This window comes from Meriones unguiculatus, chromosome 10 (assembly GCF_030254825.1).
Source record: "Meriones unguiculatus strain TT.TT164.6M chromosome 10, Bangor_MerUng_6.1, whole genome shotgun sequence".
NCBI lineage: Eukaryota > Metazoa > Chordata > Mammalia > Rodentia > Muridae > Meriones > Meriones unguiculatus.
In genome coordinates this window covers 83,167,594-83,184,629 of record NC_083358.1, presented here as the reverse complement: position 1 = coordinate 83,184,629, position 17,036 = coordinate 83,167,594, and the positions used below count along the sequence as shown (strand labels likewise).

Genomic DNA, 17,036 nt, shown 5'->3' with positions numbered 1-17,036 from the left:
AGTCCTGCTTTGTATTTCGTTAATTATAGCTTCATTTGTTCTCTTTTTTTTTAAAAATTTATTATTTATTTATTATGTACACAATGTTCTGTCTGCATGTACACCTGTAGGCCAGTAGAGGGCACCAGATCTCATTATAGATAGTTGTAAGCCACCATGTGGTGTGGGAATTGAACTTGGGACCTCTGGAAGAGCAAACAGTGCTCTTAACCTCTGAGCCATCTCTCCAGCCCCTCATTTGTTCTCTTTATATAGTTGCTTAGCTATGCTAATTCCGCTCTTCTGCCTGAAGCATTGTTTCTAGTATTCTCTGTAGGTTTGTTTTAGTGGAGATTTCTTTTTAAAAGCTGTTTGTTTCCTTTCTTCTTTCATAACGGCAAATAGTTTTCCTGGGTAGTCAGATTTTTTTTTTTCTTAAGAATTTGGAGTGCATTGATCTAGGATCTTCTAGATTTCAAAGTTTTCATTGAGAAATAAGCTGCTATTCTGATAAGTTTCTTCCTACACATGACTTGTGGGTTTCTTTCTTCTCTTTTAGCTCTCAATAATCTTTCTTTGTTCTGTATATTTAGTATTTTAATTATGATGCTATATGGGGAGTTTCTTTTGTAGTCTTGCCCATCAGTGTTCTGTGCTTCTGGTATCTGTATGGGTGTTTCTTCTTGAATGGGAACCCCTGACCCGGGCTTTTTCTTCCTAATTTATACCTAAAACTTCAAGGATTTGGTCTTTTCATGGTGTTACACAGCTTTTGCACATTCATTTTCTGTACTTTAAGGGTTTTTTTCCGCCCCAAATTCTTTGATTGTTTGGTCTAGTTCCTATATTGTATCTTCAAGTCCTGATGCTCTATCTTCTACTTAATCTGTTCTGCTTGTAAGGCTGTCTCCTGAGTTCTTTTGCAGGGTTAATGAGTTTTTCCATTCCATTTCCATTTTAGCTTGATTTCTCTTCAACATTGCTGTCTCCTTATTCTATCCTGATTTCAAATCCCGAATTGTCTTTGTCATTTCCTTCAGACATATTTGCATTTTCTTGGACATCTCTTGGGCAGTTTTTGGTATCCGCTTAAAGTTCAATGGGGTGTCTGTGTCTTTTTTAATGTTCTGGAATTCTTTGATGAAGTTCATGATTTTAAATTTTGTGTCCTGAGGTTCGTCTAGGTAATTCTCATTAGGAAACACTTCTATGGGACTAGTGGGTTTGATGGATGACACACTGTCTTGGCTGTTCATATTGTGTTTGCAACCTGACGTGTGAATGTGAACCTCTTCCTTTGGTTGTGTGTTTGACATGAGAATCTGCCCTGCCTTAGACTGGGCCAGTGCAGGAGATCAGCGAGCACCAGCATGAGTTCTTCCACTGGACCTGGCCAGGCAAAGCTGGTCTTCAAACGGTCATCTGCACTAGTTCCTGTGGGTGTGAATATGGTGGCAAGGCTGGTAAGACATAGGAGGAGCGATTTATCAGGCAAAGATGGCTGTCAGCCGTAGGTCTGGAGGTAGGCGTGTGGGTGTGGAGACGGCAGAGGACAGAGGGAAGAGTGGGAGAAGAAAGAAATGACTTAATCCGCAAAGGCAGCTTGGGAACTGAACCCCAACCTACGTAAGAGAAGGAAGGATTCTGAGCCGTCGCTCCAGCACCAGAATTAAGTTTCAATATGAACTTTGGAGGGGGGGTGGGGCAGAAACAGTCAAGTCCCAATTTCTACTATTACCCCAAAGAGTTTAGTTTTAAACTAAGTGACTTCCCGGTAGGAGGAAAGTGGGAAAAACCCCTGTTCTCTTAAGTGTAATTAATGCCACAGTAACATATTAGAAGAGAACTGTCATTTAAAATCTAATACAATTGATCGTTTGTTGCTCTGGTCGTGATACTCTGTCACGCCAACAGAAGCCTAAGACGGTGCTCTTCCTGAGGTATTGATGACAGGTAAACATAAATGGGTTGATTTTAAAATAGACCAACTGGGTGTTCTCAGTTGCCCATGGGCAGCTAGTGTTAGTGTTCTTAAGTCAGGGTAATCGTACGGAGGCATTCCCGTTTTCAAAAGTCACAGGCAAGGAGAGGTGGCTGTCGTTTTTATGTCCCACGCTCAGCCCTAATCAAAAGGAGAGTCTTCGGTCGAATGAATCAAAGCACTTGGCCACTGACGTTAGCTTTAAGCTCGGGTGCGGTTCTGTTGGCAGTCAGGCCACGCTACACCTGCAGGTTTGTCCTAGCGGCGCATGCTTCAGTTCTCTCCCTAGTTTGCAGGGTCGGTGGCAGGGGTGCTTGGAGTCACTGCCGCGAGGGAGATAGGTCCTGGGTCCTCTCCACCAAGAGTTGCTTTAAGGAGAAAAGGAAGATGGAACTGTCACTTGTACTACTAAGAACGAGGGAAACCACCCAGGCTAGCATTCTCTCTCACTCTCCAGGGAAGCTCCCCGCCTCTTGTCTCCTGGACTCGGGATAGGTCCTCAGGCTGATCTTCCCTTCCTAGAAAAGGACATTGCAAACCCACCCACCGTCACCTTTGCTTGCCTAGGGACGCCGTCTGCGCCCACAGCGCACCCCAGCGGCGGTCTGGATTCCTGCTGGCCCGGGCCACTTGGCTTCCGGAGAGCTCGCCAGGCAGCGCCTCGGCAGATGCTGCGCGCCGGTCTCCGCGGGACCCCGAGGAGGGCGCGGGCCACCTGGGAACCTCGGGGACCTGGAGGGGCGGGGCGGGGCGGGCTGGGAGGCCTGCCCGCGGCTCCGCGGCTCCGCTGACGGGCTGCGGGACCGAAGAAAGGCAACAGGGGAGGGTCTCGATCACAGCCCCGCTCCTCTCCTGCGCCCGAGAGCTACGGAGACGCGCGGCACCCGACATGGAACGAGCCGGCCCCAGCTCCGGGCAGCCGCAGCCGCAGCCGCAGAGGGACCAGGACTGGGTGGAAGCCTGGCTGGACGATCACCGGGACTTTACCTTCTCTTACTTTGTTAGAAAAGCCAGCAGGTAAGAAGAGCCACAAAGGACACGGCCAGGGCCTTGGAGCGTGACCCGGGGCTGATCTCTCCTCCCCCCATTGAATCTTCCCCTGGGTTCAACACCAAACAATCCCTGTTCCCAGGCCGGTTGCTTCACAAGTAGTTTCTCGGTCCCCGTATGGACCGGAGCCCTAGACTTAAAGCGAGCACACTTGAGGCTTAGATACTCCTTGCCCAACCAAGTTAAAAACAAAAGCGTACACCCGGCCCGGGAGCAAGATTTACTTTCACGCACTCCCACGGGCCTTCCCCCCCGCGGCCCCCTCTCCCCTCCCGGTTCTCCCCCACAAAAACCGGCTTAGCCAAACCAAAACAAGCCAGAGCCCCTTCCCAGCGGCTCCGGAAGCACCGCTGGCGGGCGCGTCCAGCGGCCGCGCTCCTCCCCTGCCCGGCTCGCTCTGACCCTGGAGGGGCGGGGAAGTCGGGGGTGGGGGTGGGGGTCTGCTCTCCTCCCCGCAGAGCAGCGGCGCGCCCGGGGCGCCCCCAGCGAGGGCTGTCGCCTTTGGGACCCCCTGACAGTGGCCCCCGATCATTTCTCCGCGAGCTGCGTCGCGGAGCTCTGCGGAGCGGACACAAAGGGAGGGCGGGAGGCGGCCGGGGCGGACTCGGGGGGGAGCCCGAAGTCCGGGACACCCCAGAGGCCACTTCTCCCTTGGTCTCGAGCCAAGCGCCGGGAGGCAGCGGCGGAGGGCGTGGAGGAGGGAGCCTGTCCTCTAGGAACCGGCCGAGGCAGGGGCAGTCGGGGCGCGCGCAGGCTGGAGAGTGGAGCGGAGGGGCGAGAGGGTGGAGCGGAGTGCGTGGCGGGCGGGTCCCCCCCCCTCCCCGAAGCTCGAGGAGTCGCCCGCGAGCGCGCGCTCGGCCCCCCGCGCGCCGTCCTGGGCCGGACGGACGAGCTCCGCTTTGGAGAAGGGGGCTGGAAGCCCCGCCACCGGCGCCTTGGGGCAACGGCCGTCGAGCAGCTGGTGCTGGCCGCCCGAGCCGGGAGGGCGGCTCTCGCCGGGCGGGGATGGTGGACGAGCCGGCGGGGACTCACCCGCGCGCAGCCGCCGCTCGGCCGGGCTCTGCCCGCCAGGGGGCGACGGCACGCGGGGTCCGCAGCCCGACGCGACCCGCAGCGAAGAGGCGGCGGGGACCGTAGGGGAACCGGCCGGGCACCCACGGGCCTCCGCCGGCCCCCAGAGTCTCCGGAACCCGCCGCCCCGCGAGTTCGGAAACGAGAGCCCCACTTTGGCTATGTTGCCCTGTGGAGACAAAAAGAGGTACTTCCTTCAACATCCCGCTTTGCCTGGGAGGGGTGCGGGAGGGGCCAGGCACCCCGCGCACCTGCGGGGAGTTACGCCCCGTCGTAGATGGGCCGTGTGTGTGTGTGTGTGTGTGTGTGTGTCCTTGCTTTCCCTCGGAGGTACTGCTTGGGGTCAGTTTTCTCTTTTCCCGCCGAGCCACTTCTGAGCCATCTCTTTCGTCCTGATGTGCCCCAAATGCCCAGCCCTCCTTTTAAACTCCCCCCCACCCCCATTAGGTCTTCTTTCCTCAAATTCTGCAGTCTCTCTTTGAAACATTGCTGGGAGTTTGAGCTGAAGCACCGAGACAGACCGTCTCGACCTAGAAATATCGATTGCTGTCAACCAACAGTTTCCAGGGGTCACTAGCTGCTCTGAGACCATCTGTCCCGGTGTCCCTTTTCTGCACACTCCCATCCTCCTCTTCCTTGGCGTTAGTGCAGAGAGTGGGGAGGGGCCGGAGAGCTGAGCTGAGTTCTAAAGTATTCTTTGGAGGTGTCCTTTAGATAGGTTGTTAACAGCTGGAAGCTAAAAATGCAGCAAAAATGTCCCATTCTTTGTTTTCCTCTCTCTGCTTTGAAGACAAACTTTGGATGGTTTACTGGAGGTTTTTGAGCAGTCCTAGGTGAGGGCTCTGTCAAAATCCTCCAAAAACCTTGTCAGTGTTAGCAACGTTGTATTGAAAAGTATAAAGAATCGTTTGATACAATTATTATAACTTTTTCTCTCAAGTAAAATACAATTAAAATATCAATTACAATGCTAACTGTAAAATTTAGATATTCTGAGATTCCAAAAGTTTTTCTTTCCCCAGTTAGTGCATTATATGAACTATATATACTTTGTGTGTGTGTGTCTCTGTGAGTGTGTGTGTGTTTTTTTGGAGTACAACTTAGAAAATGAAAGTGTAAAATATTTTAAAGTAATTCAGGCCTTCACATTTTTAGGAGAAGATTTAGAAACTTACTTTAGCATAAAGAATAATAATCTAGGAATTTTTGTGTAGCCTGAGGGCCTTGTTCGTGAAATTGAAGTTTGGCTTCATGCTGGTGATGTTAGCTGAAGGCTTTTAACATTAAGAACAGGAAGTTGGACACCAATAGATTATTATTACTTTTTTTTTTTAAAGCTAGATTGCTAAGGCTAGTGTGGTCCACATTATCGAGATAAAAGTTTATTCTATACATTTTAATTTTACAGCACGATGCTTTTTAAGTGTAATCCATATGTGTCTGTGTAAAAAAGAAATGTATGTGATTCAGGTTATCCATGAAACAGTTGTTGTACAGAGAGGCATGTGGAACATTTTAAGAGTTTAAAATGAGTTTGGATTCATTTAGATTGCCCAACTGCACCAACAATCAGGCTTACTGTTGGAAATGTTTCTGCATTTATTAACTGTTGTCATTTGATACAAATGTGTTATACACTTTCCTGTTCCCCAGGCCCAATTATCTGGGTCTAAGGAGAGTCCAGGAACGTAATGAAACTCCTGGCATTCCTGAATTTATTATGCTTGACCTTGATAGCAGTTATAACTGTCAAGATTTTTTTTTTTCTTAAAATTCCCTTCAGCTATGCAGCCACACGCTGAAGTAGTGGCTGTATTCTCCAACAAAGGAATGGGGGGCTGCTTTTTAGTTGTCACAACCCATTTGTATGAATTTGACTGTGAAGGTTGAACAGGTCGTAACATAATTTATTGGCATGGGAATTTATGCTTTGTTTTTCTAGTGAATTGTAAGTAGAACGTTCCCACCCTCACTATCCAAAACCATTTGGAATTCTCCAGGACTGAGTTAATTAGAGGTCTTAATATGCAGACATTTGCAAAGGAAACCTTCTTGGTGCTAGAGCCACTCAGCAGCTGTTGTTATTCTTGACAGCATATTTGAATAGTGTTACCTTTCATCAATTACTAATCAGGTCTATGATTGCGGGTGGTGTTTTTAAGTCATTTACTATTGAAGGGGTGAGATGGTTGAATTTCATTGCTTTGTTTTGTGCCTGGCAAAAGCCTGAGAATATTTGACATATAATGGAAGCAAGAGATTTAAGTGAGGACAAGTTTTATGGCAGGTTGGATCAAAGTCCAGAAACAGAAGTTTTACGGGTCCTGGTTGCCTCCTGTGACATACTTGACACCGCAAAGCTGTGCTCAATTAGTTGAGTGTTTAGGTCCTGTATTTGGGATTCTTTTTTGTTCTCTTCTTGACTTTTCGTGTTTATTCTTTTTCCTGCAGTACTGAGAATTAATTATGGCCTTCTGTATGCAAGGCAAGTGCTCTGCCAAATGATACCCAACATTCAAATATTTGTTATTTTGAGATAAGGTCTCCTTAAGTTGTCCTGGGGTTTTGAACCCACTATGTAGCTCAGGCTTACTCTATCTCAGCTTCTCAAATGTTTAAAAGCTGGCATTATGGGCATGGACCAGTATGCCTGGTTCCCTCTTCACCTCTAAAAGATGTAACCTTTTTATTTGTAGGATACATACATTCAACTTAGATGGGAGATGTAAAACAAATACTGCTCTCCATTCTTAGAACTTACTGTTTCTATAATTACATAGGAATGGAAAGTATGTCACAGTGTTCAAACAAATACTTTAGTAAGCATACTTTTTAGGCAACACTGGTATTAAAAATAATAAAATCTTCAGAACAATGGCCCAATCTGAGTGTTATTGTGTGTATTTAGTTATTTAGAGCAATAATTCTCACAGAATAACACATTTTCTTGTGTTGTCTTGTGGTTTATGTACCCCACACTGCCCTCTAGTTTCCTGGAAGCATTCTGATAGACTTCAGTTCTTCCTGCCCACAAGAATCTATAGAAGTCTTGTAACAACAGCTCTTTCTCAGTATCCTCCTTTCTGTAATGTTTTCAGAGTTCTAGATCCTTCTTAGAGCCAGCCTGGTTCTACATGATCAAGATTTGCGCAGTACTCATTAGATGGCTAATCTTGAAATAAAGCGATTTTTGTGTTATAATGTAAACTCAATCAACTTGTGTAATCCTATAAAAACTGCCACTATTTTTATGAGATCACATCAACAGTATTTAAAGATTAGGAAGCATATTGGTGTTTTGCTTATTCTAGGCAATGTGACTTACTTTTCATGGACTTAGAGATTGTATCTACAACTGCCAGCACTGTTGGCAAGTTCCACCAGAGAACTATATATATACTCAGCCCCCAGCTGCCTTTTTTAAAAAATAATTTGTTTTTTTATTTATGTACGTTCCTGGTTACTTTTATACATGTCTGTGTGAGGGTCTCAGATCCCCTGGAACTGTTACAGACAGTTGTGAGCTGCCATGTGGGTGCTGGGGATTGAACTGAGGTACTCTAGAAGAGCAAGCACTGTTCTTAACCACTAAGCCATCTCTCCAGTCCCAATCCCATTGCCTTTTAAATAATTCTACCTACACTGACCATCTTTTGTCTCTTATGTTGTTTCTTTTAAGCTAATTAAATTAAAAAAAATTGTATACAGTTGTGCACTTACAACTTTTCTATGGCAGACAAAGTGTTTTACTGAGATGCTCTCCTTCCGTTGTATTTGGAGACACAAATTACAGCTTTGCTCAAGCTGCCTTGGGTGTTTTAATAATGCTCCAGAATGATTTCCTTTGTAATGGAAAAGACTAAACAGAGCCGGATAGTATTTATTTGTTTCTACTCCAAACATAATTTATTGAACTTTCAATTGTGGTTTTCAAGTTACATCTGTTTTTGTTGTTGTTTTCAGAGCTGAATCTGCTTAGGATGAAAACTTCTTTAGTAAGCTTTGGGACAATGAAATAAATCAGTGAGCTGATTGGTCATGGAGAGTTGAAAATGATTAGTCTGTGACTCTAAAGTGCAGACGATCCATGGACCTCCTGTAGCCTTCCTTTAGAGGCACAGATGTGCATGCAGGTTGACTAGTGGTATAGCCGTGAAAGGGACTTGGAGCTAGCTACGTTTCATCTGAGGTTCTCAGGAGTAAGGGCCAGGGAGCTGCATACCAAGGAGTCAAACCCAAGCAAGTCTCTCCGCACGACTCATTCATTTGATATTTAGCACTATAGTCTTATTTGCTGACTTGTTATTCTCAATTTATTTTAAATTGTATTTTTTTTTTTACAATGTAAAGACTTTATTCATTTTTAATGAGTGGTAGGACTTTTAAATCAAATATATAAGGTGGACAAAAACAAAATGAGTGTTAAGTTTCTAAGAAAAATGTTAACAATTCGTCTCTCTCTCTCTCTCTCTCTCTCTCTCTCTCTCTGTGTGTGTGTGTGTGTGTGTGTGTGTTAGCTTATCCAGACAAGGTCTCTATGTGTAGCCCTGGCTGTCCTGGAACTCTCTCTGTAGACCAGGCTGGCTTCGGACTCATAGAGATCTACCTACTTCTGCCTTCCTCTATTTGGGAGAAGGAAGGATTTTCGTTGTATAAAATGACTTCTCTGAAGAGCTTTGTGTGTTTGTTTTGGTATGTGGGGGGAGGGCAGTGCTTTAACTCTGTTGGAAACTGACCGTCATTTGATATTTTAGTGATAATATATATATATATATATAAAGTAACCATCTGCATTCTCTGTTGAATTCGTATGTAAGAATATAAAAAAATCCTAATCCTTTGAACTAATAAAATAATTAAACCCTTAGGTACACACAGAGAGGGATGGGTGAGGGCAGGTAGCACACGGTCTGAGCTTGCCTTTGTGGACAGGGTCAGGGGTGAGGGCATGGGAGGAGAGGGGAGGCAGGGGGAGGGACTGTCAAAGTGTTGTGGACAGACCCCTATGGCTATGCCACATCTGGTGTTGACTAAGTCCCCCTTTTTTTCTTTCTATCAGAGCCTTACTTTGTGTTGTAGGCTTTCCTGCAACTCACTGGGTAGCTATGTAGGTTCAAATTCATGGTGCCCTTCCTGCTTCAGCCTTCTGAGTACTGGGATTATAGCTGGGAGTCACACCCACCTCTGAGCTCTCTTCATTTTGTTGTTAAGCTGAATGTGGAACTTTTAAAGTCTGTATAAAGATATAAACTTAATCATAGTTACAACATTTATGCAACTGCAACCCTAAATTACATTTTAAGTTAATTATGAGCAGAATGATAAAACTACAGTCAAATGCAAATTGGCAGCGTTCATTAAATGCCCCTTGCGAAGTTATTATGGCCTCAGCTGGGGTGCTGGACAGTACAACATGGCCACGAGGCCTTTTCCATGCCTTGTATTAGCTCACTTCTCCCGCTGGCCCTTGGAACGCTCATGTGCCTTTTAGCCCTATAGCATAGCAGTCTCACTTTTGGATTTCACTTTTCGTATGGGAATGAAAGTCTGCTTGCATACTGCTTACTTTTCCACCGAAATTGAAGGGCAATACTTGGCAATAGGCTGGTGATTCCCATCACGTAAGACGTACTGTTTTTCACCTTTTTATGTTTTAATTATGATCATTTGAAAATACCAAACGAAAGCACATTTATAGGATTGTACAGATCTTCGAGATATACTTGCATTGAACTCTTTAGAATCTGGGTTGGGAAATGCTCAAATAGCACAGTTTTCTGTTTCTAAACCGCAAACCAATCAGCATACTTACTTAGTACATAGGTTTCAGGTCCTGTGCTTTCTTTCAGATTGTAGCAGTTTCTCCTTAAGCAGTATCATTCTTAGGTGCCATCAGGAATGCAAGGGAAAATGCAAAGCAGAATGACCCTTCCAACTTGCAAGTTCTGAGTCTCAGACTCAGCGCTCTGCTTTCTCTGCGTCTGGTAAGCTCCTCCCAGGGGAGAGCACTTGGGAATACTGAAGAACTTTAGGCAGGGTATTTGTTTCATTGCCATGTCAAGCCCAAGTGAATTATTTACTTTCAGGGTACAGATTATGGAGGTGGTGAGGCGCCTCAAATCTCCTGCTTCCTCTAATATCCCTATAGCCAGCTAATTTTTTCACTCAAAGTGCAAGTGGAAGTTGGAATTTGGCTGCGATGCTTTTGCGCTGAAAAGCTGTCTGTCAAAGCTGCAGGGTGAATTACATCCTCAGGCCCCTGGCACTTAATGCCAGAAGCATCCCTAATGCCAAGAACGCCCCCAAGATCGTGAAATCAAATCTGTTCCCACATATTTCCAGATTTCCCTCAAGGACTGGCACCGCTACTCAGTTTAGAGCCACTGTTTTTAAAACCTTTGAAACGCACTTCTGTTCATGGAAATGAGGACCTTCACACGTGAGAAGCTTAGGCTTCGATTCCTACGACATCTTTCTGAGAGAGTGACCTTAGATACGTGGCTTACTGATTGTAAGTTGGAGCTGATGGGCTTCACCTCATAGAGTTCTCAGGACAGTTAAAGGAGACAACACATATTCCCTGTCTTTTCTCAATAGTGTTTTGTTTTTCTGGTAGTTTATAATTTTCACACTGAGAATTAGTAACACCTAAAACTTGATCATAAACATTGATCATCATTCCCTCTTTCTGACAAATGGGAATCACAAAGCCTTTTTTAGATGGCTTTTTATTAATGGTCTGGATGAACCTTATTTGGGATTGTGTAAAGCTCTAGCAAGCTAATTGGAACAGGAACTAGGCCAGGACATTTTCCTCCCGGTTTCGCTGTTAATGAAGACGGGAGCTGTGAGGAGCTGAGGGACAGGACACAGGTTCACACATGAGCTTTCACTGTCTCCTCAACATTTCTTGCTTCTGAGGCGAGCACAGCATCAGCTTCTCAAGTTAAACAGTTTCATTCTTGTATTTTTCCAAACTCGAGTAGTGGATCCAGGTCAAATTATGCAAACACTGTAACTAAAACTGTATAAAATAAGGATCTAAGAGCAGGAAAAATAGCCAACATTATTTTTATGGAGGTTATTTTTGTGTTTTTTTCCTATGAATAATTTTAGCAGGTTTTTATACAATCATTCTTTCCAGTCTGAGGATTTAGTAGGCTCTTTCTAATTCAGGTACTAGTGATTAATCAACACAACTGGTGGATAAAGAACATTGAAAAGGACAGAAAATATGACATTTTAATAGTATAATTATAAACACGAACATGTGCTTGTATGTTGTGGATTAGTTACACCTGCAAATTTTTCCTCTGTTTTGGTTAAGGCACCTTGAGAAAGCTCTCTTAAAAATCATTGCTCAAAGGGCTGCTCTGTGGGTATCCTTTAAATCCAGGGGTGCCATCAACGTACTTTGAGTATTTCCTTAAAGTTGGATACGAAGTAAAATGGCTAACTTTTATATCCAAATGGCCTGTAACATTTTTATCAGGTTATAAAAATATGCTCAGGTGTAGAATTATAATATTGTAAAATACTGCTATGGTTTAATTACTATATGTTTTCTAATATATATGACTAGATAATTTTAGAAGTAACAGAAAACAGGTTCATTCTTGTGATTGTTTTCCTAAATTACATAATCTTTATGTAAGATTCAGAAAATTAGGTTGTATATTAATGTGGGGAATGTATTCCTTAATTTTGATTTGAAAAATAAGTTGAAAAAAATTTTATTTTTCTGCATATTAAGAGTTGTTGTAAAAATGGTGCTTTTACATTTTAGTGAGTGTGTGTTTGTGTGCACATATGTATGTATATATGTATGTATGCATATATATGTATGTATGTTTATGTGTGTATGTGTGTGTGTACAGGTGTACCACAGTCACTTTACAGAGGTCAGAGGTCAACTCTGTTTCTCTCTTTCCATCATTTGAGTTCCAGGGATCAAAGTCATGTCTTCAGACTTGGAGGCAGATGTTTTACTTGATGAGCTATTTGGCCTGCCCCAAATGGTGTTTTTAAATTAAGTGCTTAAAAGGAAGCCATGAAGGACTGTGCATGATGGCACATACCTGTAATTCTGGCCTGTGGGAAGCTAAGACTAAGATTCTTAAGTTCAAGTCCAGCCTTGATGATTTCTAAACAAAACAGAGGAAGTAACAAGAGTTATCCTGTTTAAGTAAATTGAATAAACTCTCATTATTTAAAAAGGCCAATTGATTTAAAATGCATACTACTACGTTTAGTGTTCAACTAATTATATCATCACTGTATGTACATTGAATTATTTACTTTCCTGGACTATGTGAAGGAAATGATAGCTCATTTTACAGTGAGAGCACTTACTGTCATATTCTTTTTAAGAATTGGTTTGGGTTTGAGTTCTGAGTCTATGTGACCAGGTCCCCTTAATAAATACCATGCTATGGCAGTTCAGTCTCCAAGTGGGTTCCCTAGTAATGGGAACAGGGACTGTCTCTGATATGAACTCAGTGGCTGGCTCTTTGATCACCTCCCCCTGAGGGGGGCACAACCTTCCCAGGCCACAGAGGAAGACAATGTAGCCAGTCCTGATGAGACCTGATAGACTAGGGTCAGATGGAAGGGGAGAAGGACCTCCCCTATCAGTGGACTGGTTTAGGGGCATGGGAGGAGATGAGGGAGGGAGGGCAGGATTGGGAGAGGACAAGGGAGGGGGCTACAGCTGGGATACAAAGTGAATAAGTTGTAATAAATAAAAAATAAATTGAATACTATGCTATACTGAAGTTCATTGTAAGTTTCAATGGAAGAAAAGCCAAAGCTTATAGATTTAACATCATGTAGAATCTAACTCAAGAAGAGTTTAGTGCTTCTCTTATCCTCTCTTAGTGTGTACAAGCACATTAATTAATGGGGTGTCTTTGCCAATGTGGATTTAGTTTTTGTATATAATTTTAAATGTGAAGTCTCTCAGGGCATTTTTTAAAAGTAGCTGAATATTTAGAACTTAGGCTACAGCAATTAGATCTGAGTACTAGAACAAAATCACTCTAAGCACAGGGCTGGAGAGAGAGCAGCACTTGGTGTTCTTAAGAGGACGGGGGTCCGGTTCCCAGCATCCACATCACGCGGCCCACAGCCACCTGCAACTCCAGTTCCAAGGGGTGCAACGCACTCTGCTGGCCTTCGGGTGCACCTTAATGTGCATGGTGTGTATGCGTATAGTCAGGCCCATAAGATAGATAGATAGATAGATAGATAGATAGATAGATAGATAGATAGGTAGGTACGTGGGTAGGTAGGTATGTAGGTAGGTAGGTAGATATGTATGTAGGTAGGTAGATAGATAGATCTTTTAAAAATACTCAAAGTGCAATCTACTTTCCATTTAAAAATTCTTTAATAACATTTGTTTGGGGAGCTGGAGAGATCGCTCAGCCATTAAGAGCACTGGCTGCTCTTCTAGCGGTCCTGAGTTCAATTCCCAGCAACCTCATAGTGGTTTACAACCATTCATAATGGGATCTGATTTTCTCTTCTGGCATGCAAGAGTGAGCGCATGCAGACAGAGCACTCATATACATAAAATATATAAGTAAGTGAGTCTTTAAAAATGTAACAATAATGTGGGCAAACGTGCAAGCCACATTGAATTAGTTGCTTTGTAGGCAGATTTTTATCTAATTATATTTTTAACTCTAGACGGTTATTAGGTTTATATTACAATTTTGCTTTGCCTTTTAAGTTTTCATGTTTCCTTTCCTTAGTTTTTTAGATTCCAAGACTATTCTACAAAGCATAGACAAAACATCTTATTTTTTCCCTGTCAAGGCATCTGGAATATTAAGTATGCATTTGAAGCCATTTAAGCAGGTTGGCTTTGATAGGAAGTGATACTACTTCTACAGGGAGCTACCTACAGACACAGGTGTGTGTGTGTTCTCCTTGATAGCTAATCATATTTGAAATCTGTGGGATTTTGCTTCTCTCTGTTCTATCAATAAATTAAGCATTGAATGCTTCTTTCTAGGCATCTTGCTCAGCAGTAGATGGGCAACAACTAACTCAGTGCTATTTTTGTAAGGGTTTTTTTTTTGTCTTACAATTATTTTTTCAGAATTTTCTAAAATGTTATTATCTTTTGATCATATAGAATGGCTTCCAATTTTGTTTTTATGAGATTTCTCTGTGCGTGAGTATGTGTCCCTGTGTCTGTATGTGTTTCTTGTGCTTTTTTTTGGCTCTTTTCTGATTGTTTTGTCTTATTCTGATTTGTTTGTTTTCATATTTTATCATCATCATCATCATCATCATTGGTACCTGTTTGTATTCTAATGAGAGAGAGAAAGAACAGGTGTAGATTTGGATGGGTGGGGAAGATTAGGGGAAGGAGAAACTGATCTGAATGTAATGTATGAAGAAAAAAAATCTTTTTAATTAAAAAAAGAAAAAAAAATACTTGTGAATAGAAAGGAGCTATAGCTTATCCAGTTAAATGAAGAACACAAACTACAAATTACCCTTTTTCTTTCTTTGAGGTTAAAATAATCTTGAGTGAAAAACGAGAGAGGTTTTAGTCTTAAGACAATATGTGCTATGTAAGTTTTCATTTTTTTAAAGTATTACTAATCTGTAAAAACTTTAGAGGATATGAGCCAAGATGTGCTCAACATGTAAAATTAAAAACTGTTTTTTTTCCTTAATGTATTTGATCCAGGGTCTCATTATTTCATATTAGCCTTGAACTCATCATGTAACAAAGAAGACCTGGAGCTTCTGATCCTCCGGCCTGTAACTGGGGAGCTGGAATTGGAAACTTGGGCCACTGGGGCTTGGCTTTATGCAGTTCTGGGGGGGGGGGGTGGGAGGTCATGAATGATAGGTGTGCTGGTTAGTTATTATGTTAATTGGATGCAAGCTAGAGTTATTTTGGATGATGGGACTGCAATTGAAAAAACACTGCCCACCAGACTGTCCTGTGAGCAGGCCTGTGGAACATTTTCTTGTTTGGAGATGGACGTGGAAGGGCTCAGCCCCTCAGCTCTCCAACCACACAGTCACAAAGTCATGAAATGTGTTACAAAGAAGCCTGTCTTAGGGTTTTGTTGCTGTGAAGGAACACCATGACCACAACAACTATTATAAAGGAAAACATTTAACTGGGGCTGGCTTTCAGTTGGGAGGTTTAGTCCATTATCGTCATGGTGGCACACAGGCAGATGTGGTGCTAAAGGAGACCAAGGTTCCACATCTGCAGGCAGCAGATGGAGAGTAGATAGTGACACGCTGACCAGGCTTTTTGAGTATCTGAGACCTCAAAGCCTATCTCCAGTGACATGCTTCCTCCAGCGAGGCCATACCTTCTAATAGTGACACTCCCTGTGAACCTATGACAGCCATTTTTATTCAAACCGCCACAAAGCCCCATGAAATAAAAATGTCCTAAGCATTTTCTCATAGGCCCTGATTGTTTTATTAAATGACTGCACGAACATTTTTGAGGTACCCAGCGTCTTCTCTGGAGTAGAACCTTAGAATAATATATTTCTGCTTAGAGTCATTATCTAAAGAGTCTTGAGATTTAAGGCTTAAAACCTTTAAGACAGGAACTTAGTAGCTTTAATACAGCTTGTTGGTGATAACTTCCATTTGATTTCATTTCTCCTCATCTAACTTGTCTGGATCTTTTGGTGTTTTCTGTATTAAGTGCTTAATGAGCCTGAACACCATCTGTGGTGGGCAAGTTTGAAAAGAAGTGGTATTCACCATTAGTGTTACCTGAGAACAGTCCCTGCCAGCATTGATTTCGACACCCTCCAGGCTTCCTTCAGCTATTTTAAGATACACCGTAAAAGCTGAAAAAACAAAACCCAAGTCTCCCACTTGAAATGGATATATAATGCAGCTCATTTATGAATACGTTTTTCTGGATAATAAGATCAGTGACTAGACAGTAATTCGGTGAGGAGAGGGAACATTTTGCATGGATGTTAACATGAGAATCTTGGGCATCGATCTTTATTACTTTTTTTCTTGGCCAGCTTTCTTTTGAATATTTGTCTTTTTGTTAGCAGCCTTGTAAACACCAAAATCAACTAAAAGACTTTAAGGCTTGTGCTCTTGCTTGCTCTCAGGTTCGAAGGGCAGTTAGGATTGTCTATGAAAGCCACATATTAAATTATTAGTACTTACAGCAAAGTGTAAAAATACCTCTGGGACTTTCATTTCTTTGCCCAGACATTTGTTATGTAATTTAAACCCTTTGTCAAAAACAAAAACAAAGACAAAACAAAAAAGCAGGTGTACGTATTCTGTAAAGATAGCACTTGAAGCGTCTGCTTTGGCTATGGCCCTGATCAGGCCATGATAGGTGTAGCTAGCATATACCAAACCTTATCTGTCCCTCTGCCTATGGGCTTGTCCTGTTCTTTTCTAATTGGCTAAACTTTATGAAGCCCCTTTCTTAGTTCCCCATCTCCATTAGTGTGATGCTAAGGATCCAGGAGATAACGACAGCTTATATTCGGTGATGTAGAGATGTAAGAGAGGAGGTCATGGAGTTCTCGCAAATGCATGTTCTAATTTGATTTGCCCATCCACGCGGTGTCAGAGGTGAAGGGCTCAGGTGCATTTCCTCTTGTTTAAAAGTGAAGGAGTTGAGGAGCAAAAAGAGGTTAAGTTAGGTTAGGACCCAAGACCACCTGCTGGTCAGTGGATAACATAAACTGTTTTAGGGGCCTTAGCCCGTCAATACGGCAGCCATTGTTAGCACTAAACAATTGGACCTCCAGAGTTCTGGAAGTAACTGACTGTTGAAAGCTGAGCCCTAAACGGGATCTTTAGATCATGCCCTCCAATGCTCAGGGAACACTGTTTCTGCAACAACAGAAGAACATAAGGGCTGGAGGAAGGGAAAGGTGTGGTGGGATGCTTCTGTTTGGATACGGCATGGCTGCACTCAGGCTCT

The 17,036-nt window shown here is 43.2% G+C and overlaps 1 protein-coding gene across 2 annotated transcripts in view; it reads left to right on the top strand.

Moving 5' to 3' along the window:
- The first annotated feature begins 2,636 nt into the window (after positions 1 to 2,636).
- Pde5a (phosphodiesterase 5A) overlaps positions 2,637 to 17,036 on the top strand; it is a 119,103-nt gene continuing 104,703 nt past the window's right edge. Inside the window, exon 1 of one of the 2 annotated variants that reach the window (XM_060392801.1) lies at positions 2,637 to 2,977. In XM_060392801.1, coding sequence (XP_060248784.1) covers positions 2,850 to 2,977 — 128 coding nt within the window. In that variant the 5' untranslated portion in view covers positions 2,637 to 2,849. Of the gene's footprint in view, positions 2,978 to 4,100; positions 4,269 to 17,036 lie in introns of those variants that run through there. The other variant, XM_060392802.1, reaches the window with a different exon arrangement.